The sequence below is a fragment of the Xiphophorus hellerii genome, chromosome 7 (genome assembly GCF_003331165.1).
Source record: "Xiphophorus hellerii strain 12219 chromosome 7, Xiphophorus_hellerii-4.1, whole genome shotgun sequence".
NCBI lineage: Eukaryota > Metazoa > Chordata > Actinopteri > Cyprinodontiformes > Poeciliidae > Xiphophorus > Xiphophorus hellerii.
Genome location: NC_045678.1, coordinates 31,920,589 through 31,944,921, shown reverse-complemented (window position 1 = coordinate 31,944,921; position 24,333 = coordinate 31,920,589). Strand labels below are relative to the sequence as shown.

The following is a 24,333-nucleotide window of genomic DNA, read 5'->3' as shown; positions in this document are numbered from 1 at the left end:
TCCTGCGAGACGCACCGCCTGACCTCCACTGACCTCTACTGACCTCCACTGACCTCTACTGACCAGAGGAGTTTCTGTCAACATGTGATCAGAGCAGCAGGAGGAAACCAGGTGAGTCTGCAATACAATGATCCTCCATGTCTCCTTCGTGTCTCCGTGTCTCCTCCATGTCTCCTCCGTGTCTCCTTCGTGTCTCCGTGTCTCCTCCATGTCTCCTCCGTGTCTCCTCCGTGTCTCCTCCGTGTCTCCTCCGTGTCTCCTCCGTGTCTCCGTGTCTCCTCCGTGTCTCCGTGTCTCCTCCGTGTCTCCTCCGTCTCAGTGGCTTCACTTTAATCCGTCTCGGTCGGTGGAGCAGCAGCAGTTTTTCCATTAGTGGATCATGTGAGCTTCCTGAGCTTCCTGCAGGATTTCGGCTCCACACTTGAATCCTTTCATCAGTTTGAAACTTGAAGCGTCTCCTGATGTTTCATGTTTTAACTTTTTACTGAATAAATAATAAACTGTTTGCTCTGCTAACCAATCAGAAGCCAGGATGTTCCCACCTGTAAACACGCAGCAGCTCCACCTGAAATCAGATGAGGTTTCTGAGCCTAGCAGGAGTATTATGGGATGCCTGCTGCTTTCTGCCTGCTGAGGAAGAGGAGGAGAGCCTTCATCCTGTCAGATTAGAAAACCACGTGAGTCTGTTTCCCTCTGAGGCCAAAATAACCCAGATTTGATTAAAGTCCTGCAAACTGGACATGGAGACGCCACAGGAAAGTAAGTACACCCTCCAGCTGCAGGTGGAGGAGCGCTGGTCCATTCAGGTTCTGCTCAGATTACCGGTCAGGCAGACGCCTGGACTTTGACTAGGCCATTGCAGCACCTTGAATCTCTTTGTTTCAGTCGTTCAGATCTGCTGCTGTTTGGACCCGGATCCCAACCCATCACACCTCCACCGCCGTGCTTCACTGCAGCTCTGCTGCGCCTGGTTTCCTCCATCTTGGTCCAAAGTCTCGTCTCTCCAGAGGAAATTGTCCCAGAAGTCTTTGCTCTGCTAGCCTCAGTCTGGCAGCCATCTTGTTTCTGACAGAACCTTTCCAGTCAGCTGTGCTGGTTCATTGTCTTGACCTTTGAACTTTGACCTGCTGCCTGCAGAGTCAGAGGAGGACCTCTGACCTTCCTCTCTGAACCTGCTGCAGGTGATCAGCTGATGAAATGTTTTCCTTTCTGATGGACTTCAGATGGTTCACAGATGACCTTTGACCCCTCCCAGGTTCTCTCAGGTGTCTTTCCTTTCTGTTACTCAAAGTCTTGATATTTTTGTTTAGAAACGGTGAAATGCAGTTTCATCTGATCTGGTGACGTTTCAAAATGTTGCCCAGATTTTCCAACTTGTTTAAATTTGCAGTTTGTTTCTCAGATTTCCTCTCCTGTTCAGTTTTAGAGCCTGGAATGAAGGTCTGAACATTTAAAATGTGTATTGAACGATAAATGAAACGAGTACAAACAGATTGAAATTTTTGATTGATTGTTTAATTCAGTGTCATCTCAGCAGGAACTGCTGCTGTCCTGTGAAACAAACAAATGGATCATAGATTTTTATTGGGTCTGTTTGAAATGCACTGAAAGACGTTTGCAGGCTTTGTGTACATGTGGCTAAACTCTGTCTTCCTCTGCTGGGTGTTCACGCTAAAAGATTCCCCGGGGACCTGAGCACCTTTTAAAGGTTCCCGAAGATACCATTGTGGAGGGAATAAAACAATAAACTATGCACTTTAGAAGTTTAATGTTAGATTTATATTTATACAAATGTGTTTTTAGAGGTGTTCAAAGATAAACAGTATTTGATAATATATATTATTGTGATGATTTGGTTGTTTTTGTCAAAGTTTGTGTATATTTGTTGGTGGGTTTGTTAACTGGAGCAGCCATGTTAGCCACATGCTGTTAGCTCCATGTTAGCCACATGCTGTTAGCTCCATGTTAGCCACATTCTGTTAACTCCATGTTAGCCACATGCTGTTAACTCCATGTTAGCCACATGCTGTTAGCTCCATGTTAGCCACATGCCGTTAGCTCTATGTTAGAAACATGCTGTTAGCGCCATGTTAGCCACATGCTGTTAGCTCCATGTTAGAAACATGCTGTTAGCTCCATGTTAGCCACATGCTGTTAGCTCCATGTTAGCCACATGCTGTTAGTTCCATGTTAGCCACATGCTGTTAGCTCCATGTTAGAAACATGCTGTTAGCTCCATGTTAGCCACATGCTGTTAGCTCCATGTTAGCCACATACTGTTAGCTCCATGTTAGAAACCTGTTGTTAGCTCCATGTTAACCTCATGCTGTTAGCTCCATGTTAGCCGCATGCTGTTAGCTCCATGTTAGCCACATACTGTTAACTCCATGTTAGCCATATGCTGTTAGCTACATATTAGCCACAATGAGTTGTTGCTGCTGAGACCTTCGGCCTGTGAAACAGGTTGTCTGTTAAATGTTGGTGAATGAACTCCCAGTGGCTCTGCTCCGTTTCCCTGCCTCAAGTCTGCTTCTTAACCAGCTGCTGAGGGCCATCTGGTGGATAAATTCAGATATTTGAGCCTTTAGGTGTTTAAATTCTCTGAGTTTTCATTTCTTCCACAGATATGTGATAATAACTTAATCTCCGTTTTCTTCACTGAATCTCAAAGAAACATTTTCGGCCTGCTGTCGTCTGCCAGGTGTCATCCGTCGGCCATCTTTGTTCTCCGCCGCCATGCCGACCACCGCTGTGGGCAGGAAGCTGGATTTGTCCAGACTGACGGACGAAGAGGCCAGACACGTGTGGGACGTCGTCCAGAGAGACTTTGACCTGCGGAGGAAGGAGGAGGACCGGCTCGGGTAAATTCAGAAATTAATTCTGTTTGTCAATGATCAGTGGTGGGAACCACTAGCTAAATAGCTAGCTGCGCTAATGCGAAAGCACTAATCATAAACATTAGCTACGCTAACACTAAAGCGTTATGACAACATGGTATTTAGCTGAAGCTCATGCTAAAGCGCTAAATTCTTCCATAATGAATCAAAGAAACAATGTAAATATAAACGTCTGAATAATAAAAAAAATTCTTAAGTCGATAATCAAAACTTCATCCCAAACTTTATTCAACAAAACAGCCAAGAAAATTAGCGCTGGAAAAATGTACTTTAGTTGAAGCTAAGTGTGCTGAATATAAAATTAGCTATGTATCAGCGGGTTAGTGGACGTGTTTCCATCACTGCTAATTATTTTAGTTTAATTAGTTATTTAGTTTTCAGCAGCTGTTGACAGGAATACACGAGTCGATTAGCATCACATTATTTATCCTGTCAGCAGGAAGTTTAACTCTTTGAGGAGAACACGACTTCTCTGACTTCATCGTGTGAAGTGGAAAGTTTGGTGGAGGGAGGATCTTGGGGCTCGGCTGTTGTTCAGGAGTTCAGCCTTTTACCAACCCAACATGTCTTGGGTTGGTAAAAGGTGACGGCTCACTTCCTGTTCCAACTTGTGAACATGTGTAGAATGAATTAGAGCGGAAACCTGAACCAAGCCTTCCTGTCCAACATCAGTGTCTGACCTCATTAATATGAATAGAATAGAATAGAATAGAAGTACTTTATTCACCCCAGCAGGGAAATTACTTCGCAGTTACAGCATAGAGACAAGACACAATAACAACTACCACTGAGTAGTAGTTGTAGATAAAATAAAAAATAAATATAAAATATAAAATGCTATAAATTGTAAAAATATGAAATGCTGTTAATATAAAAAGCAACTTAGAGCAGTCCTTGCAAAGATTTAAAAAACATGCAGATATGTATATGTAAATATATGTACAGTAAGTGTGCCACAGTGCAGTTGTGCGAAATCGGACTGATTAGTGCAGAACAATGATTTAGCTTTTATTGTACAGTGAGATGGCCTGTGGCAGGAAGGATTTCCTGTATCTGTCCCTACGACAGCGGAGCTGGAGCAGCCTATGTGAGAAGGTGCTCCGCTGTCTGTCCACTATGTGGTGGAGAGGGTGCTGTTCATTGTCCATAATAGACAGAACCTTCTTCAGTGTCCTCCTCTCCACCACAGTTTCCAGGGACTCCAGCCTTAGTCCCAGTACAGAGCCAGCTTTCCTGATGATTTTGTCCAGTCTATTAGAGTCGCTGGCTCTGATGCTGCTTCCCCAACACACAGCAGCAAAGAAGATGGCGCCGGCAACAACACTGTGATAAAAGGTCTCCAACATCTTGCTGCACACATTGAAGGATCTCAGCTTCCTTAAAAAATAGAGTCTGCTCATCCCCTTCCTGCACACAGCATCAGTGTTAGATGCCCAGTCCAGTCTGTTGCCGATTACAACTCCCAGGTATTTGTAATCCTCCACCTCCTCCACCACTTCCCCTTTGGTCTTCAGTGGCCGTGAAGATGTCTTCTTCCTTCTGAAGTCAATCACCATCTCTCTGGTCTTACTAATGTTGAGCCTCAGGTGATTCTGCTCAGACCACTCCACAAAGCTGTCCACCAGTGTCCTGTCCTCCCCCTCCCCTCCATCCCCTATACACCCGACAACCGCTGAGTCATCAGAAAACTTCTGTAGGTGACATGACTCAGAGTTGTACTGGAAATCAGTGGTGTACAGGGTGAAGAGAAAGGGAGAAAGCACAGTTCCCTGTGGAGCTCCTACATCACTGACCACCACATCAGACAGGACACTGCCCAGACGGACAAACTGTGGCCTGCCTGTCAAGTAGTCAGTAACCCAGGAGATCACTGAGTCGTTGACACCCATCCTCCGCAGCTTCTCACCCAGCAGCAGAGGCTGGATGGTGTTGAAGGCACTGGAGAAATCAAAGAATGTGATTCTCACAGTGTCTCCTCCACCATCCAGGTGCGACAGTGCTCGTTGCAGCAGGAAGATGACGGCATCGTCAACTCCTAAGTGGGGCTGGTAGGCAAATTGCAGTGGGTCTAGAAACGTCCTCACCTGAGGCCTCAGCTGAGCCAGGACCAGTCTCTCCATGACCTTCATCACATTCACCGTTAGCTGGGGGTAGGTGTTGTTGTCTGCAGTGGAGATGCGGGAGGAGGGGGGGATGGGGGGCTGAAGGAGAGGTGGTGTGCAGGAGAATGCCGGTAGGTGGATTGAACAACTTGGGGCAGTGTGGATGTGTGGGGGGATGGTGGTGGTAGGGGAGTAGCAGGAGGTGAGCTAAACCTGTTGAAAAACTGGTTGAACTGGTTTGCTCTATCCAGGCTCCCAGATGTCTGTGTGTCCTTCCCCTTCATCCCAGCGATTTGCTTCATTCCTTTCCACACATCTCTCACACTGTTCTGCTCGAGTTTGGACTCAAGCTTCCTCCTGTAGTTGTCCTTGCATGTCCTCAGTGTCTCTCTGAGTTCACGCTGGACTCTCCTCTGCTCCTCCTTATCTCCAGACCTGAAAGCCATCTTCTTTTTGTTTAGAAGTGCCTTCAGGTCGCTGGTAATCCAGGGTTTATTGTTGGGGAAGCAGCGCACGGTCCGGGCTGGCATGACAGTGTCCTCACAGAATCTGATGTATTCCGTGATGCAGTCAGACATGTTGTCGATGTCCTCCCCATGAGGCCCACAGAGCACATCCCAGTCTGTCGACCCAAAGCAGTCCTGCAGTGCCTCAGCTGCCTCCTGTGTCCACCTCCTCACTGTCCTGATGCGCACAGGCTGCCTACTCACTCGAGGGACATACTTGGGAGTCATCCTTACCAAGATGTGGTCCGACCTGCCAAGGGGGGGCAGGGCTGTGGCGCTGTATGCATCTTTGGCATTAGCATACAGGAGATCCAGCATTTTGTTTTCCCTGGTGGGACAGTCAACATACTGCTGGAAGTTGTGTAGAGTTTTGTCCAATGAGGCATGGTTAAAGTCACCTGTGATGATCATGAAGGCGTCCGGGTGTTGAGTCCGTCTTATTCCCCAGAGACCTCACATTCCCCACAATAATCGCCGGTACCGCTGGTTTGTGCCGTCTCCTCTTCCCCCTCCGTTTAGCTCCAGACCTGCAGCCCCGGCGTCTCCTCCGTAGCTCCTCTGGGACCACAGGCCCGTCTCCGGGCAGCAGCAGAGGCTTACACAGCGCAATCAGCTGTTCACGCGAGTAAACAATGCCGCTACTCCGTTCGGCGAGGTTCTCCGTAACAAAGAGTAGAAAAAGTAGCAGAAGAACGCAGAGAACAGCGACAGAACCACATCCAGCCATTGTGGAAAGCTTAACTGATGATCTATGGGTTCTTTAAGCACGGATCCTTAATCGGTTACAGCAAATATACACAGATTAACACACACGACAGGAGCTGCGTCTGCAAGCAGCCAGCTGTGCCGGTGCCAAAATGGGAGACACCAAATGAGGACGAATGAACAAAAATCCCCCTAAACAAACTCCTGACTGTCTGGAAAACCTTCCTAGCAGAGCTGACGACCCTGAAGCTGAGAGATATTAAACCTTAAGAATGAATAAATAGCCGGACGACTGAGGGCTTCGCTAATGTTATCATCTTCACTTCTGTGACCTCTGACCTCTGGAACTGTTCTGGATCCAGGATTCACCTCCCAAAACAGACAGAGGGGCGGGGCCAGCAGAGGACCTCACTGTCGGCCATTTTGTTAGCGTTCCTGGCTAGCGCTCTGCTGAAGTTATTTGCTTCCATCTGAATGTTTGTTCCTGTGAAGCTGCTGCTGTTTCTTCCTCTGCGGTTCTGATCCGGTTCTGATCTTCATGTGGTTTCCACATAAAACTGTCCAAACCTCAGCAATGAAAACCAAATATGTTGGTTCACAGTTTGAAATATTTTTGTTTTTCTTTGGCGAGAGAAACAAAAAAGCAACAGGAGACAAAACATTTCCTTTGTTTTCTGTTTTGAACAAAACCAACCAGGTTCTGCTCGGCCCACAGTGACAGTGAGTACATTTATTCACTTTAGTTTAAAGAATCAGAAAACAAGCATCAGGTTCAGTTTATTATTAGCTAAAATGAAAAACTGAAATAAATCTAAAACCTGATTCTGTCAGACTGAAACGTAACTGAGCTTTAAGGAGGAATTATTACAGATAAAATCCTGTTAGAGTTTCATAAGATTCAACTTTAACTGCAGAAACATTTAACATTAACATTTCCTTCATCATCATCAACATCATCATGCTAATGACCACAGATCAGTGATCTGACCTGAAACTCCTGAACTCTGTCAGCTGAAGGGAGTCACTTCTGTCGTGACTCCATGCTAACAGAAAACGATTCTTATTTTAATAATCTGTGGCCTTAAGGCTCATAAAACATGTAGACGGTGGATCTTCAGAACCTCCATGATTTCTGGTTTCATATCCATAATTTCCTCACGGCGTTGAAACTTTATTCATTTACTTACATAAAACAGGAACTGCTTCGCCATGTTTATGAGGAACGCCATAAAAATGGTGAAGAACAATTTTTTATGGTGTTTGTCATAAAAATATAACAAACCGATTACACTGTAGCAGCTTTATTTTTTTATGAAGAACACTAAACTTTCCATGAAATAAAAACCGTTTCAGTTTGTGGGATCAGAATCGGGTCTGATGTTGGAGAATATTCCTGTTTTTCTGGAAGAAACCATCAAATCTGCCGTGATGCTGATAACAGGAGAAGCTGCAGCGAACCCAGCCGTTTCTGAGAGCCTGAGTTTGTTTGGAAGCTGGAAACGTAAAACTGTCAGTCAGGCAGAGTAAAGAAAACGTCTGGCTGCTGATCCCAGATTCCTCAGGTCCGCTGTGGAGCAGAAACTGCAGTTAATCACAAACAGCAGAAACATGGAGCCAGGTCAGCGTTCAAACGCCTGAAAGCAGAAACTAGTTCACACACCAAGAAGTTAAATCTTTATTTCACCAAAGAAAACTAGAAATGTAACTTTTTGGTACAATTTATCATTCAAAAAACCCTCTGACATATGAGTTATCAGCCCAACTGTTTTCCAGTCCAGTTCTGGTCCATTAAACTGAACCAACAGCAGAAATTCAGCCGTGTTTATATTTATAAAAGTCATATTTTCACCAAGTTTTTCATTCATTCATTAATGTCACAGTTTCCAATTAACTATTTAGTTTAAAGTTAAATATTAAGTTAACCTTTAACTTCAAGCTAAATGTTTAGCCCAGAGCTACATATGTAGCTCGGGGTTAGCGTAGCTAGCTGTTTAGTTAGCGGTGGCTAAACCCATCTGAGTGCTAACTGGAGTTTGTTCGCTTTGCTGTTTTCACTCGGTGACTTTATTTCATCCGTCAGTAAAATTCTCTAAAACAAATGACATGAACAGCAGAGCATCTAGACGCCGTTTTGTCCCGACATCTGGAGCTGAAACCAGATTCAACCTGATCTCTTCCTGGTGGCTTCGTTGCTTTCTGCTCTGAAGCCGTGGAAGGGAACCCTGCTCTCCAGATTTGTGGGATTTGGAGTTTAATAGTACTGAGAATGTTCAGCTAATTTTACTTTTAAATCATTCAGAGTTTAAACCAAAGCAGCTGTGTGCGCGATGGGTTGAGGAATCATGAACCATGTCCCACTGATCCCAGTGATATGGGCCATAATTTAACCAGTATGGTCCAAACAAAAGCCTTCAAAAAGCAATAAAACTCCCCCGTTCCTTCAGGAATAGTTTCTTATTCCTGTTTTTCAGCCGGGACATTTGGGGCTTGTTATCTGAATAGTTTCCCCTCCGCTGCAGCCAGCGTCTCTCTGAGGGAGGCTTTAACTTCTCCACCAATCAGGCGCTTTACTTTCAGCTCTGCAGCAGAAAACATTCGGCTGGAGGCGGTGAAGTCATCCCAACACCAGAACGGCTGCAGGACGGTGCAAAGATAAACGGGCTTTTCTACACGTTTTCTCAGCTTTGCTTCAGGACTTTTTCTGCTCTGCAGTTTCTCTGTAAACTTGATTGATTGTGTGAAGGAGTGAAAACAACGTAATCCCACTTCTTCCCAGAAAAAGTCATCTTCTGCTTTTCATCAACTCTTATTTGTTAGCAAAATAAGTCAAACGATAATCTGCCTGCTGCAGTCGTCCAGGGTGTTTATTTAGCTGTAAAAGCTGCGATCAGCGGCTTGGAAACTCACTTTGAGTTCATGTCTGCAGTCTGGAAGAGTTACTGCTTCAACAGTTTGGGGAAAATGTTTGTTTTCCCTGGTTGACTTGTGCTGGACACTGTTAGCGTAGCTTAGCATCATGCTAGACTTAGTCCTGTAGAATAAACTCACTGAGATCAAGCTACTTTTCACACCGGGGTTTTATGGGGCAGTTCTGAGCACTCAGTATCTGACCTGCAGCAGGGAGATCGGCCTCACTGGAGAGAATCATGGGTCCAAACTAAACACTGCACAAAGCAGAGACAATTTAAGAGAGTTTAAATCATTTATACCAACTAAAATTTTAAGAAAAATCTATTGTTAGTTTTATTTTTTCATTATTTACATTAAGTATTTCAAAGTTCAGATGAAAACTGAATTATTTAATGTTGATATTTCACTAATGAAAAGGAGTCAGATCATGATTGAGCCACTGCAGTATGGCTGTTGTCCAAACTGTGATTTAGATACTGACTGCTGATGACTAATCCAAACAACCCAACAAAAGCAAACTGAGTTCTGACTGAAAACATGGAGACATCAGGATTTGTTGCTGAAGGTTCTGGTTTCGTCTGGTTGCTTTCCAGCGAACTGAAGAGTAAAATAGAGAAAGAAGACACCAAGCGGGAGCTGCTGGGGAGCCGGAGCAGCCTGGCCGAGTCCTACTGCATCCGCTGCCTTCAGCCCTTCAGGTTCCTGGTCAACGTCAAGCGTCAGTGTTTGGACTGCCAGCTTTACGTCTGCCGTTCCTGCAGCCGCCTCAGCAGGAGGGAGCAGGGCTGGCTGTGTGAGCCCTGCCACCTGGCCAGGTAAAACGCTCCAGCTGAAACCATCCGTTTCTGTTCCCCTCAGGTCATCACACCAGGAACAGTTCAGATGTTATTCTTGAGTTTTCTGACTCTGATTTGTCAAAGTTTCTCAAGTTTCTCAGTTGGACTCAGTGAAGCAGAAATCACCGAGAACAAACTCAAGTTTCGTTTTAAGGCAGATTTCTGCAGCTCATATAACATCCATGATTTACTGTCTCCCCAAACCGTCTTTATGGTTCCGGCTGTTCTCTACGGGATGATGCCTCTCACCTTTGTTTGCTGCACAGCTGTGAGTCTAAATGATCTGGTGCTGAGACGTTTATCAGATGTTTTAATGTTTTAGCCTCAGGCTGAGCATCATGACGTACGATCAGAGTCAGTGAGACGATGTTACAGCGTCACGTTTCCTGGATGACATCATCAGCTGTTGGCTAGCACTGTTGCCATGGTTACACATCATAACAACTGCCAAAAATAAGAATGGTTAGCAAATGTCTACAAAGAGATGAAACCAGAGCTAATGTAATAGAGCTACCAAAACATGCTAATGTTTAAGCTAAAAAACTAATTTTCTAATCTAGGGAATAATTAAAGATTAAAAGTTAGCTTTGTTTGCTGAGTTCAGTTAGCTAAGCTATTTAGCACAACTTATGTAGCTTAGCTATGATAAACAGTTTAGCTGTCTTTGAACTTGAATTTATTGAATTTGAGGGTCAGTGAATATTAATTAATGTACAATATTTCTGCAAATACACCAGATTTAGCAAGATGCTAATTTCCATCTGTAGCTGCATTAAACAAACACAAAATCACATTAACACAATACCATAACAATAACAAATTAAAACAACAATTAAATCTGATTTTAAATACCAACAGTTTAATGTTAGCATTTACATGATAGCAGCAACTTAGCTTATGGATTTAAGCTTAATGCTATCAGATTTTAGCTTAGCTTTTTCAGGAAATTTGTTTAGCTGCTAACAGCAGATGACTTGGTTTATGTGGTTAGCATTATGAGCTATTAGCTAGTTGCTATTAGCAATTAGCCTCTTTTCAACTTATTGAGCTTAACCATACTAATATCATCTAAATTAGCCTTTTCAGTTTAGCTAGCTATGAGTTAAACAGCTTAAGCTAGTGGACGCTAAAGTCAGCTAGGTGTTTATTGTTGTTTTAAATATTCATATTTTAGAAACACACTGGGATGTTTAAGAATACAAAAATATTCTTTATTATTTCTCTGTTTACAGTTTGTGCAGAAGGTTGGAGGATATAACTGCCTGAATGTAACGAATTTCTTCTGGTTCCTGCTGACATCCAGCGTTTTTATGACATTTCTGTGTAGTTGTCCTGAGCAGTTCCTGGTTTTTCCAGGATGACTTAAAAGCACATGAAGCACATGATTGACATCCTGGCTCTGCGTTTGAACAGAGACTCCTTACGTAACGCGTTCGGCTCACTCTGCAGCCATAAAAATTTATACTTTTAGTTCCTTCCAGCTCCATGTGCAAACCATCATGCTATTGTTTTCTGAAATGTTGCACCAGCAGTTCATGGCTCCACTTCTCCTCCAGAAGCTTCCAGAAATTCTGATTTGGTGTTTCTAAAGCTGGTTTTTCTTCCAGGGTTCTGAAAATTGGTACGTTGGAGTGGTACCATGAGAACGTCCGGGCCCGATTCAAGCGCTTCGGCAGCGCCAAGGTGATGCGATCTCTGTTTAAGAGGCTGAGCGGGGAACACAGCCGCTCCCAGAGCGACCCCACAGGTCAGAGCTCCACTAATCTGGTTTACAGAAAACAGCCAAAGATCAGCTTAAAATCTTTGTTCCAAAATCTGCATGAAGTGAGTAAACATGTGACCACCACTTGACTCTAAAAACACTTAGCTAAAAGATTAAGCTCCCACTGATTAACTAAACCTGCTCAGCGGTTAAACAGTGTGGCTGCTGAATGGCTGCCAGGTCCAAGATGGCCGCATGAGGAGGGAAATAATCTAAACTTAAAACCACCAGAGCGTTAGGACGGCCTTCAGTGGAAACGTGAACAAATTACCATCTGTTTCACTTCTCCGTCTGGAAGCCCTGAGGAGTTGCTGCTGGTCCAAAGTTCAATCTGCCGCAGCCAGAAAGCTCGGACGTGGAGTCAGGGAAGTCTGTTTGAGCTTAGCAGGAGAAATCCCCAGAAAATGAACGGCTTCGCTGAGAGTCAGCAGCTGCAAACTGTCAGGAAGCTGCCGGAAAAAATGTGAAGCGAACTCCCACTGATCCAAACCAGTCTGTCACTGGTTTATGTGTGAACTGCATTATCAGTGGTGGGAACATTTCTGCTAATCTGCTCATAGCGTAGCTAACTGTTCATTTAGCGCTTTAGTATTTTGCTAACGTTGAAAACGTTTTGCACATTTAGCTTCCCCTAAACTCTAAATCACTAATTTATTTGTCTGTTTTATAAACTATCAGATGAACAAAGTTTGACATCCATGTTGGAGTTTTGGTTCTCAACTGTTCTTAGATGTTTAATTCATGCTCTTATTCTGAAGGGAATGAAGCTTCCTTTCCTCTCCTCATCCTTTTTTTTCTTCTAAGAAACTTTATTGAGCAAAAGGCAACAAACGAACAGCCACTGTTCATTAAACAAGTATGCAAATGTTCAGATGTATCTTGGTATCAACATGAACTTAGTGCGTTAGCATTAGCTTCCACTAAATACCATGTTGGTGTAGTGCTTTAGCATTAGCAGGAAACGCTAATGTTTTGTTAACGATGCAAAACACTGTGGATTATTGTCAGGATTTCAAAGCCGTTTGACTTTTATTTTGAGTATAAATGTTAATGAACTCAAGCTGACAAACTTTCAATGCTGCTAAAAAGTATTTGCACCCCTAAACGTTTTCTTCTCTTTTTACTTTTTGTCAAATTTAAATGTTTGTTAATTATGTTAAAGACTCTGTACTTATCAGCTGCTGCAGGCGCAACAAACAGTTATTAGGTTTATGGAGAATTATTTTTCCCATTTAACTTGTTTGGTTTGGATATTTTTGTGTTTTGCACAGATCTGTATTTCTTTAGCAAGAACAAAAAATAAAATAATTTTTGGGTTGAATTAAGGTTGTTTTGTTTTTATAAAATATTTGGTTCATTGTTGGAACATGGAAGGATAAATGCATCGTTTCATGCAACCAAACCTCCTTCATTCAAACTGGGCAAACTGGGAGAAATGATTTTCACACAACAGATTTTATCACTTTAGAAGTGAGTCAGACTGTAATTAAACAACTTTGCTTTTAGCTTCATCCTTTAATTTGTCACACATCTGTTGGTTAAAACATTCAGTCTTCTAACAGTAACTCAGCAGGAAAAGCCAGATGTGACACAGGGATTTAATCTCCATTTTTCCTGTTTTTCTCATCCGTCTCACCACAGCTGCTCTTCAGCTCTCAGACTCTCAGGCTTTCTGCCCTCAACTACCAACTGGTGGCCTTCGCACTTCCTGTTTGCTCTTAAAAACACCAGAATCACAGATATTACTGTGGCAAAGAACATGTTTGAAGTCTAAGATGAAGCTGTTTGTTTAACTTTGTTAATCCTTTGAGGATTTGTTTCATGATCTTAAGAACATAAAACACAAAAATCTTCATTTCATGTTAATTTTAAAACTCAAAAGTTGTAAAAAAAAAAAAATGTCCTAAATTATTTTCTGTTAAACTATGATATTGCTTGCTTGCTTCGAACTGTTAGCATAGCTTTAGCTATAGGTTGAAGCTAATTCTGCCAAGTTTTCTTATTTTCACAACCTTTTAGCCAGCTACAACAGAAAAACTAAATTACATTTAATTAAGGTCAGGTGAACTATTTAATCATCTCATCTAGCTAATGCTAAAAGCAGATAGAGATTTTGTGGTTTAGCTCGTTGAGCTAAGACGAGGACTGTTAGCCTTTTAGCTCATCTATATGAGCCAATCATTTTTCACCTCTCTATTTAGCTATAGCATTTTTTAACAATATGGACAGATATAAGTTTTAATTATTTTCTTCACTTTGAACAGATGAGCTAAGATCTTTAGCCTAGCATAAGCAGTTATGTCACCAAAGCTAATAACAGTTAGCTTAGTCTATGTAGCTAAGCAGGGGCGGATCTAGAAAAATATCTATGGGGTGGCAGGAGGGGGGCAAGGATTTTTCAGGGGTGGCAGCATATGGCAGTATATACTGTATTTAGCGAGAAATTAAATTTAGCTTTAAACTAAGCAATTAGTTTGGAGCTAAAAATTTAGCTTGAAACCAAATATTTAACTTCCAACTAAATACGTAGCTAATTATTCAGCTAAATATTTAGCTCCAAACTAAATATTCAGTTAGTGAGCCAAATATTTAGCATCATGCTAAATATTTAACTTGCTAATACACTTTTAGCTTGAAACTAAATATTTAGTTGACAAACAGAGAACCAGATATAAACCTGAATTAAATATTTAAGGGTTTTCTGGAACCTGTAAATTATAATGTCAAAGTTAAATTTTTGCTCTACGGTTGTAGCAGTTGGTGTTTTTGAATTAGCTTTTGCTAAACATGATGCTGGTTAGCATTTTATCGTTAGCAGAACTAATGTTTCTGATTGGTGCTTTAGGGCTAGCACACCTAGCTTTTCAGTTAGCAGTGCCTGAACTGTTTCTACCCAGCATGCACAGCAGCAGACCAACCCATGCATGAACTCAAACGGAGCCGGTTGGTTAGAGAAGCCGGTGGCTCTCACCACTGGGCTGGTCCGGGCCGAACTGGCCCTGCTGGAAGCAGATGAAATGAATCCTCAGTTTGAAGTTTCTCTGAGCGGTTCTGATGAAGCGGGCCCCATCAGGGCCCAGTCAGCAGCAGCCAATCAGCAGCCAGCTCTGCCTGCTTGGGTCCAGTCATGTGACCCGGAGTTTAAATCCAGACTGACGGCGCCGAGCCAACAGAAGCCTCGAGACGACGGCCGACCTCACCTGGCAACACTTCCTGTCCTGCGAGACGCACCGCCTGACCTCCACTGACCTCTACTGACCTCCACTGACCTCTACTGACCAGAGGAGTTTCTGTCAACATGTGATCAGAGCAGCAGGAGGAAACCAGGTGAGTCTGCAATACAATGATCCTCCATGTCTCCTTCGTGTCTCCGTGTCTCCTCCATGTCTCCTCCGTGTCTCCTTCGTGTCTCCGTGTCTCCTCCATGTCTCCTCCGTGTCTCCTCCGTGTCTCCTCCGTGTCTCCTCCGTGTCTCCTCCGTGTCTCCGTGTCTCCTCCGTGTCTCCGTGTCTCCTCCGTGTCTCCTCCGTCTCAGTGGCTTCACTTTAATCCGTCTCGGTCGGTGGAGCAGCAGCAGTTTTTCCATTAGTGGATCATGTGAGCTTCCTGAGCTTCCTGCAGGATTTCGGCTCCACACTTGAATCCTTTCATCAGTTTGAAACTTGAAGCGTCTCCTGATGTTTCATGTTTTAACTTTTTACTGAATAAATAATAAACTGTTTGCTCTGCTAACCAATCAGAAGCCAGGATGTTCCCACCTGTAAACACGCAGCAGCTCCACCTGAAATCAGATGAGGTTTCTGAGCCTAGCAGGAGTATTATGGGATGCCTGCTGCTTTCTGCCTGCTGAGGAAGAGGAGGAGAGCCTTCATCCTGTCAGATTAGAAAACCACGTGAGTCTGTTTCCCTCTGAGGCCAAAATAACCCAGATTTGATTAAAGTCCTGCAAACTGGACATGGAGACGCCACAGGAAAGTAAGTACACCCTCCAGCTGCAGGTGGAGGAGCGCTGGTCCATTCAGGTTCTGCTCAGATTACCGGTCAGGCAGACGCCTGGACTTTGACTAGGCCATTGCAGCACCTTGAATCTCTTTGTTTCAGTCGTTCAGATCTGCTGCTGTTTGGACCCGGATCCCAACCCATCACACCTCCACCGCCGTGCTTCACTGCAGCTCTGCTGCGCCTGGTTTCCTCCATCTTGGTCCAAAGTCTCGTCTCTCCAGAGGAAATTGTCCCAGAAGTCTTTGCTCTGCTAGCCTCAGTCTGGCAGCCATCTTGTTTCTGACAGAACCTTTCCAGTCAGCTGTGCTGGTTCATTGTCTTGACCTTTGAACTTTGACCTGCTGCCTGCAGAGTCAGAGGAGGACCTCTGACCTTCCTCTCTGAACCTGCTGCAGGTGATCAGCTGATGAAATGTTTTCCTTTCTGATGGACTTCAGATGGTTCACAGATGACCTTTGACCCCTCCCAGGTTCTCTCAGGTGTCTTTCCTTTCTGTTACTCAAAGTCTTGATATTTTTGTTTAGAAACGGTGAAATGCAGTTTCATCTGATCTGGTGACGTTTCAAAATGTTGCCCAGATTTTCCAACTTGTTTAAATTTGCAGTTTGTTTCTCAGATTTCCTCTCCTGTTCAGTTTTAGAGCCTGGAATGAAGGTCTGAACATTTAAAATGTGTATTGAACGATAAATGAAACGAGTACAAACAGATTGAAATTTTTGATTGATTGTTTAATTCAGTGTCATCTCAGCAGGAACTGCTGCTGTCCTGTGAAACAAACAAATGGATCATAGATTTTTATTGGGTCTGTTTGAAATGCACTGAAAGACGTTTGCAGGCTTTGTGTACATGTGGCTAAACTCTGTCTTCCTCTGCTGGGTGTTCACGCTAAAAGATTCCCCGGGGACCTGAGCACCTTTTAAAGGTTCCCGAAGATACCATTGTGGAGGGAATAAAACAATAAACTATGCACTTTAGAAGTTTAATGTTAGATTTATATTTATACAAATGTGTTTTTAGAGGTGTTCAAAGATAAACAGTATTTGATAATATATATTATTGTGATGATTTGGTTGTTTTTGTCAAAGTTTGTGTATATTTGTTGGTGGGTTTGTTAACTGGAGCAGCCATGTTAGCCACATGCTGTTAGCTCCATGTTAGCCACATGCTGTTAGCTCCATGTTAGCCACATTCTGTTAACTCCATGTTAGCCACATGCTGTTAACTCCATGTTAGCCACATGCTGTTAGCTCCATGTTAGCCACATGCCGTTAGCTCTATGTTAGAAACATGCTGTTAGCGCCATGTTAGCCACATGCTGTTAGCTCCATGTTAGAAACATGCTGTTAGCTCCATGTTAGCCACATGCTGTTAGCTCCATGTTAGCCACATGCTGTTAGTTCCATGTTAGCCACATGCTGTTAGCTCCATGTTAGAAACATGCTGTTAGCTCCATGTTAGCCACATGCTGTTAGCTCCATGTTAGCCACATACTGTTAGCTCCATGTTAGAAACCTGTTGTTAGCTCCATGTTAACCTCATGCTGTTAGCTCCATGTTAGCCGCATGCTGTTAGCTCCATGTTAGCCACATACTGTTAACTCCATGTTAGCCATATGCTGTTAGCTACATATTAGCCACAATGAGTTGTTGCTGCTGAGACCTTCGGCCTGTGAAACAGGTTGTCTGTTAAATGTTGGTGAATGAACTCCCAGTGGCTCTGCTCCGTTTCCCTGCCTCAAGTCTGCTTCTTAACCAGCTGCTGAGGGCCATCTGGTGGATAAATTCAGATATTTGAGCCTTTAGGTGTTTAAATTCTCTGAGTTTTCATTTCTTCCACAGATATGTGATAATAACTTAATCTCCGTTTTCTTCACTGAATCTCAAAGAAACATTTTCGGCCTGCTGTCGTCTGCCAGGTGTCATCCGTCGGCCATCTTTGTTCTCCGCCGCCATGCCGACCACCGCTGTGGGCAGGAAGCTGGATTTGTCCAGACTGACGGACGAAGAGGCCAGACACGTGTGGGACGTCGTCCAGAGAGACTTTGACCTGCGGAGGAAGGAGGAGGACCGGCTCGGGTAAATTCAGAAATTAATTCTGTTTGTCAATGATCAGTGGTGGGAACCACTAGCTAAATAGCTAGCTGCGCTAATGCGAAAGCACTAATCATAAACATTAGCTACGCTAACACTAAAGCGTTATGACAACATGGTATTTAGCTGAAGCTCATGCTAAAGCGCTAAATTCTTCCATAATGAATCAAAGAAACAATGTAAATATAAACGTCTGAATAATAAAAAAAATTCTTAAGTCGATAATCAAAACTTCATCCCAAACTTTATTCAACAAAACAGCCAAGAAAATTAGCGCTGGAAAAATGTACTTTAGTTGAAGCTAAGTGTGCTGAATATAAAATTAGCTATGTATCAGCGGGTTAGTGGACGTGTTTCCATCACTGCTAATTATTTTAGTTTAATTAGTTATTTAGTTTTCAGCAGCTGTTGACAGGAATACACGAGTCGATTAGCATCACATTATTTATCCTGTCAGCAGGAAGTTTAACTCTTTGAGGAGAACACGACTTCTCTGACTTCATCGTGTGAAGTGGAAAGTTTGGTGGAGGGAGGATCTTGGGGCTCGGCTGTTGTTCAGGAGTTCAGCCTTTTACCAACCCAACATGTCTTGGGTTGGTAAAAGGTGACGGCTCACTTCCTGTTCCAACTTGTGAACATGTGTAGAATGAATTAGAGCGGAAACCTGAACCAAGCCTTCCTGTCCAACATCAGTGTCTGACCTCATTAATATGAATAGAATAGAATAGAATAGAAGTACTTTATTCACCCCAGCAGGGAAATTACTTCGCAGTTACAGCATAGAGACAAGACACAATAACAACTACCACTGAGTAGTAGTTGTAGATAAAATAAAAAATAAATATAAAATATAAAATGCTATAAATTGTAAAAATATGAAATGCTGTTAATATAAAAAGCAACTTAGAGCAGTCCTTGCAAAGATTTAAAAAACATGCAGATATGTATATGTAAATATATGTACAGTAAGTGTGCCACAGTGCAGTTGTGCGAAATCGGACTGATTAGTGCAGAACAATGATTTAGCTTTTATTGTACAGTGAGATGGCCTGTGGCAGGAAGGATTTCCTGTATCTGTCCCTACGACAGCGGAGCTGGAGCAGCCTATGTGAGAAGGTGCTCCGCTGTCTGTCCACTATGTGGTGGAGAGGGTGCTGTTCATTGTCCATAATAGACAGAACCTTCTTCAGTGTCCTCCTCTCCACCACAGTTTCCAGGGACTCCAGCCTTAGTCCCAGTACAGAGCCAGCTTTCCTGATGATTTTGTCCAGTCTATTAGAGTCGCTGGCTCTGATGCTGCTTCCCCAACACACAGCAGCAAAGAAGATGGCGCCGGCAACAACACTGTGATAAAAGGTCTCCAACATCTTGCTGCACACATTGAAGGATCTCAGCTTCCTTAAAAAATAGAGTCTGCTCATCCCCTTCCTGCACACAGCATCAGTGTTAGATGCCCAGTCCAGTCTGTTGCCGATTACAACTCCCAGGTATTTGTAATCCTCCACCTCCTCCACCACTTCCCCTTTGGTCTTCAGTGGCCGTGAAGATGTCTTCTTCCTTCTGAAGTCAATCACCATCTCTCTGGTCTTACTAATGTTGAGCCTCAGGTGATTCTGCTCAGACCACTCCACAAAGCTGTCCACCAGTGTCCTGTCCTCCCCCTCCCCTCCATCCCCTATACACCCGACAACCGCTGAGTCATCAGAAAACTTCTGTAGGTGACATGACTCAGAGTTGTACTGGAAATCAGTGGTGTACAGGGTGAAGAGAAAGGGAGAAAGCACAGTTCCCTGTGGAGCTCCTACATCACTGACCACCACATCAGACAGGACACTGCCCAGACGGACAAACTGTGGCCTGCCTGTCAAGTAGTCAGTAACCCAGGAGATCACTGAGTCGTTGACACCCATCCTCCGCAGCTTCTCACCCAGCAGCAGAGGCTGGATGGTGTTGAAGGCACTGGAGAAATCAAAGAATGTGATTCTCACAGTGTCTCCTCCACCATCCAGGTGCGACAGTGCTCGTTGCAGCAGGAAGATGACGGCATCGTCAACTCCTAAGTGGGGCTGGTAGGCAAATTGCAGTGGGTCTAGAAACGTCCTCACCTGAGGCCTCAGCTGAGCCAGGACCAGTCTCTCCATGACCTTCATCACATTCACCGTTAGCTGGGGGTAGGTGTTGTTGTCTGCAGTGGAGATGCGGGAGGAGGGGGGGATGGGGGGCTGAAGGAGAGGTGGTGTGCAGGAGAATGCCGGTAGGTGGATTGAACAACTTGGGGCAGTGTGGATGTGTGGGGGGATGGTGGTGGTAGGGGAGTAGCAGGAGGTGAGCTAAACCTGTTGAAAAACTGGTTGAACTGGTTTGCTCTATCCAGGCTCCCAGATGTCTGTGTGTCCTTCCCCTTCATCCCAGCGATTTGCTTCATTCCTTTCCACACATCTCTCACACTGTTCTGCTCGAGTTTGGACTCAAGCTTCCTCCTGTAGTTGTCCTTGCATGTCCTCAGTGTCTCTCTGAGTTCACGCTGGACTCTCCTCTGCTCCTCCTTATCTCCAGACCTGAAAGCCATCTTCTTTTTGTTTAGAAGTGCCTTCAGGTCGCTGGTAATCCAGGGTTTATTGTTGGGGAAGCAGCGCACGGTCCGGGCTGGCATGACAGTGTCCTCACAGAATCTGATGTATTCCGTGATGCAGTCAGACATGTTGTCGATGTCCTCCCCATGAGGCCCACAGAGCACATCCCAGTCTGTCGACCCAAAGCAGTCCTGCAGTGCCTCAGCTGCCTCCTGTGTCCACCTCCTCACTGTCCTGATGCGCACAGGCTGCCTACTCACTCGAGGGACATACTTGGGAGTCATCCTTACCAAGATGTGGTCCGACCTGCCAAGGGGGGGCAGGGCTGTGGCGCTGTATGCATCTTTGGCATTAGCATACAGGAGATCCAGCATTTTGTTTTCCCTGGTGGGACAGTCAACATACTGCTGGAAGTTGTGTAGAGTTTTGTCCAATGAGGCATGGTTAAAGTCACCTGTGATGATCATGAAGGCGTCCGGGTGTTGAGTCCGTCTTATTCCCCAGAGACCTCACATTCCCCACAATAATCGCCGGTACCGCTGGTTTGTGCCGTCTCCTCTTCCCCCTCCGTTTAGCTCCAGACCTGCAGCCCCGGCGTCTCCTCCGTAGCTCCTCTGGGACCACAGGCCCGTCTCCGGGCAGCAGCAGAGGCTTACACAGCGCAATCAGCTGTTCACGCGAGTAAACAATGCCGCTACTCCGTTCGGCGAGGTTCTCCGTAACAAAGAGTAGAAAAAGTAGCAGAAGAACGCAGAGAACAGCGACAGAACCACATCCAGCCATTGTGGAAAGCTTAACTGATGATCTATGGGTTCTTTAAGCACGGATCCTTAATCGGTTACAGCAAATATACACAGATTAACACACACGACAGGAGCTGCGTCTGCAAGCAGCCAGCTGTGCCGGTGCCAAAATGGGAGACACCAAATGAGGACGAATGAACAAAAATCCCCCTAAACAAACTCCTGACTGTCTGGAAAACCTTCCTAGCAGAGCTGACGACCCTGAAGCTGAGAGATATTAAACCTTAAGAATGAATAAATAGCCGGACGACTGAGGGCTTCGCTAATGTTATCATCTTCACTTCTGTGACCTCTGACCTCTGGAACTGTTCTGGATCCAGGATTCACCTCCCAAAACAGACAGAGGGGCGGGGCCAGCAGAGGACCTCACTGTCGGCCATTTTGTTAGCGTTCCTGGCTAGCGCTCTGCTGAAGTTATTTGCTTCCATCTGAATGTTTGTTCCTGTGAAGCTGCTGCTGTTTCTTCCTCTGCGGTTCTGATCCGGTTCTGATCTTCATGTGGTTTCCACATAAAACTGTCCAAACCTCAGCAATGAAAACCAAATATGTTGGTTCACAGTTTGAAATATTTTTGTTTTTCTTTGGCGAGAGAAACAAAAAAGCAACAGGAGACAAAACATTTCCTTTGTTTTCTGTTTTGAACAAAACCAACCAGGTTCTGCTCGGCCCACAGTGACAGTGAGTACATTTATTCACTTTAGTTTAAAGAATCAGAAAACAAGCATCAGGTTCAGTTTATTATTAGCTAAAATGAAAAACTGAAATAAATCTAAAACCTGATTCTGTCAGACTGAAACGTAACTGAGCTTTAAGGAGGAATTATTACAGATAAAATCCTGTTAGAGTTTCATAAGATTCAACTTTAACTGCAGAAACATTTAACATTAACATTTCCTTCATCATCATCAACATCATCATGCTAATGACCACAGATCAGTGATCTGACCTGAAACTCCTGAACTCTGTCAGCTGAAGGGAGTCACTTCTGTCGTGACTCCATGCTAACAGAAAACGATTCTTATTTTAATAATCTGTGGCCTTAAGGCTCATAAAACATGTAGACGGTGGATCTTCAGAACCTCCATGATTTCTGGTTTCATATCCATAATTTCCTCACGGCGTTGAAACTTTATTCATTTACTTACATAAAACAGGAACTGCTTCGCCATGTTTATGAGGAACGCCATAAAAATGGTGAAGAACAATTTTTTATGGTGTTTGTCATAAAAATATAACAAACCGATTACACTGTAGCAGCTTTATTTTTTTATGAAGAACACTAAACTTTCCATGAAATAAAAACCGTTTCAGTTTGTGGGATCAGAATCGGGTCTGATGTTGGAGAATATTCCTGTTTTTCTGGAAGAAACCATCAAATCTGCCGTGATGCTGATAACAGGAGAAGCTGCAGCGAACCCAGCCGTTTCTGAGAGCCTGAGTTTGTTTGGAAGCTGGAAACGTAAAACTGTCAGTCAGGCAGAGTAAAGAAAACGTCTGGCTGCTGATCCCAGATTCCTCAGGTCCGCTGTGGAGCAGAAACTGCAGTTAATCACAAACAGCAGAAACATGGAGCCAGGTCAGCGTTCAAACGCCTGAAAGCAGAAACTAGTTCACACACCAAGAAGTTAAATCTTTATTTCACCAAAGAAAACTAGAAATGTAACTTTTTGGTACAATTTATCATTCAAAAAACCCTCTGACATATGAGTTATCAGCCCAACTGTTTTCCAGTCCAGTTCTGGTCCATTAAACTGAACCAACAGCAGAAATTCAGCCGTGTTTATATTTATAAAAGTCATATTTTCACCAAGTTTTTCATTCATTCATTAATGTCACAGTTTCCAATTAACTATTTAGTTTAAAGTTAAATATTAAGTTAACCTTTAACTTCAAGCTAAATGTTTAGCCCAGAGCTACATATGTAGCTCGGGGTTAGCGTAGCTAGCTGTTTAGTTAGCGGTGGCTAAACCCATCTGAGTGCTAACTGGAGTTTGTTCGCTTTGCTGTTTTCACTCGGTGACTTTATTTCATCCGTCAGTAAAATTCTCTAAAACAAATGACATGAACAGCAGAGCATCTAGACGCCGTTTTGTCCCGACATCTGGAGCTGAAACCAGATTCAACCTGATCTCTTCCTGGTGGCTTCGTTGCTTTCTGCTCTGAAGCCGTGGAAGGGAACCCTGCTCTCCAGATTTGTGGGATTTGGAGTTTAATAGTACTGAGAATGTTCAGCTAATTTTACTTTTAAATCATTCAGAGTTTAAACCAAAGCAGCTGTGTGCGCGATGGGTTGAGGAATCATGAACCATGTCCCACTGATCCCAGTGATATGGGCCATAATTTAACCAGTATGGTCCAAACAAAAGCCTTCAAAAAGCAATAAAACTCCCCCGTTCCTTCAGGAATAGTTTCTTATTCCTGTTTTTCAGCCGGGACATTTGGGGCTTGTTATCTGAATAGTTTCCCCTCCGCTGCAGCCAGCGTCTCTCTGAGGGAGGCTTTAACTTCTCCACCAATCAGGCGCTTTACTTTCAGCTCTGCAGCAGAAAACATTCGGCTGGAGGCGGTGAAGTCATCCCAACACCAGAACGGCTGCAGGACGGTGCAAAGATAAACGGGCTTTTCTACACGTTTTCTCAGCTTTGCTTCAGGACTTTTTCTGCTCTGCAGTTTCTCTGTAAACTTGATTGATTGTGTGAAGGAGTGAAAACAACGTAATCCCACTTCTTCCCAGAAAAAGTCATCTTCTGCTTTTCATCAACTCTTATTTGTTAGCAAAATAAGTCAAACGATAATCTGCCTGCTGCAGTCGTCCAGGGTGTTTATTTAGCTGTAAAAGCTGCGATCAGCGGCTTGGAAACTCACTTTGAGTTCATGTCTGCAGTCTGGAAGAGTTACTGCTTCAACAGTTTGGGGAAAATGTTTGTTTTCCCTGGTTGACTTGTGCTGGACACTGTTAGCGTAGCTTAGCATCATGCTAGACTTAGTCCTGTAGAATAAACTCACTGAGATCAAGCTACTTTTCACACCGGGGTTTTATGGGGCAGTTCTGAGCACTCAGTATCTGACCTGCAGCAGGGAGATCGGCCTCACTGGAGAGAATCATGGGTCCAAACTAAACACTGCACAAAGCAGAGACAATTTAAG

The 24,333-nt window shown here is 44.0% G+C and overlaps 2 protein-coding genes across 9 annotated transcripts in view; both read left to right on the top strand.

Annotated features, from left to right (window-relative positions):
- Nucleotides 1-14,117, top strand: LOC116722862 (melanophilin-like). 3 transcript variants are annotated; one of them, XM_032567222.1, is made up of 5 exons: nt 1-111; nt 2,702-2,861; nt 9,714-9,935; nt 11,564-11,703; nt 13,360-14,117. In XM_032567222.1, the coding sequence occupies exons 2-5, from the start codon at nt 2,737-2,739 to the stop codon at nt 13,509-13,511; spliced, it is 639 nt and encodes a 212-aa protein (XP_032423113.1). In that variant the 5' UTR covers nt 1-111; nt 2,702-2,736; the 3' UTR covers nt 13,512-14,117. The 3 variants fall into 3 exon arrangements, with proteins under 3 accessions (XP_032423113.1, XP_032423115.1, XP_032423114.1); XM_032567224.1 differs by lacking the exon at nt 1-111 and adding an exon at nt 567-677; XM_032567223.1 differs by lacking the exon at nt 1-111 and adding an exon at nt 643-1,181.
- Nucleotides 14,118-14,597: 480 nt separating this feature from the next.
- Nucleotides 14,598-24,333, top strand: part of LOC116722860 (melanophilin-like) — a 29,362-nt gene continuing 19,626 nt past the window's right edge. For 4 of the 6 annotated variants that reach the window (XM_032567217.1, XM_032567218.1, XM_032567214.1 and 1 more), the window contains exons 1-2: nt 14,598-15,045; nt 17,636-17,795. In XM_032567217.1, coding sequence (XP_032423108.1) covers nt 17,671-17,795 — 125 coding nt within the window. In that variant the 5' untranslated portion in view covers nt 14,598-15,045; nt 17,636-17,670. Of the gene's footprint in view, nt 16,116-17,635; nt 17,796-24,333 lie in introns of all 6 variants that reach the window. The other 2 variants (XM_032567216.1, XM_032567215.1) reach the window with 2 other exon arrangements.

Bases quoted from the DNA above. Each gene is read 5' to 3' on its own strand.
- LOC116722862 (XM_032567222.1), top strand. From the start codon at position 2,737: ATGCCGACCACCGCTGTGGGCAGGAAGCTGGATTTGTCCAGACTGACG. The intron at 2,862-9,713 runs GTAAATTCAGAA...GTTGCTTTCCAG, and splicing joins AAGGAGGAGGACCGGCTCGG to CGAACTGAAGAGTAAAATAG. The intron at 9,936-11,563 runs GTAAAACGCTCC...TTTTTCTTCCAG, and splicing joins GAGCCCTGCCACCTGGCCAG to GGTTCTGAAAATTGGTACGT.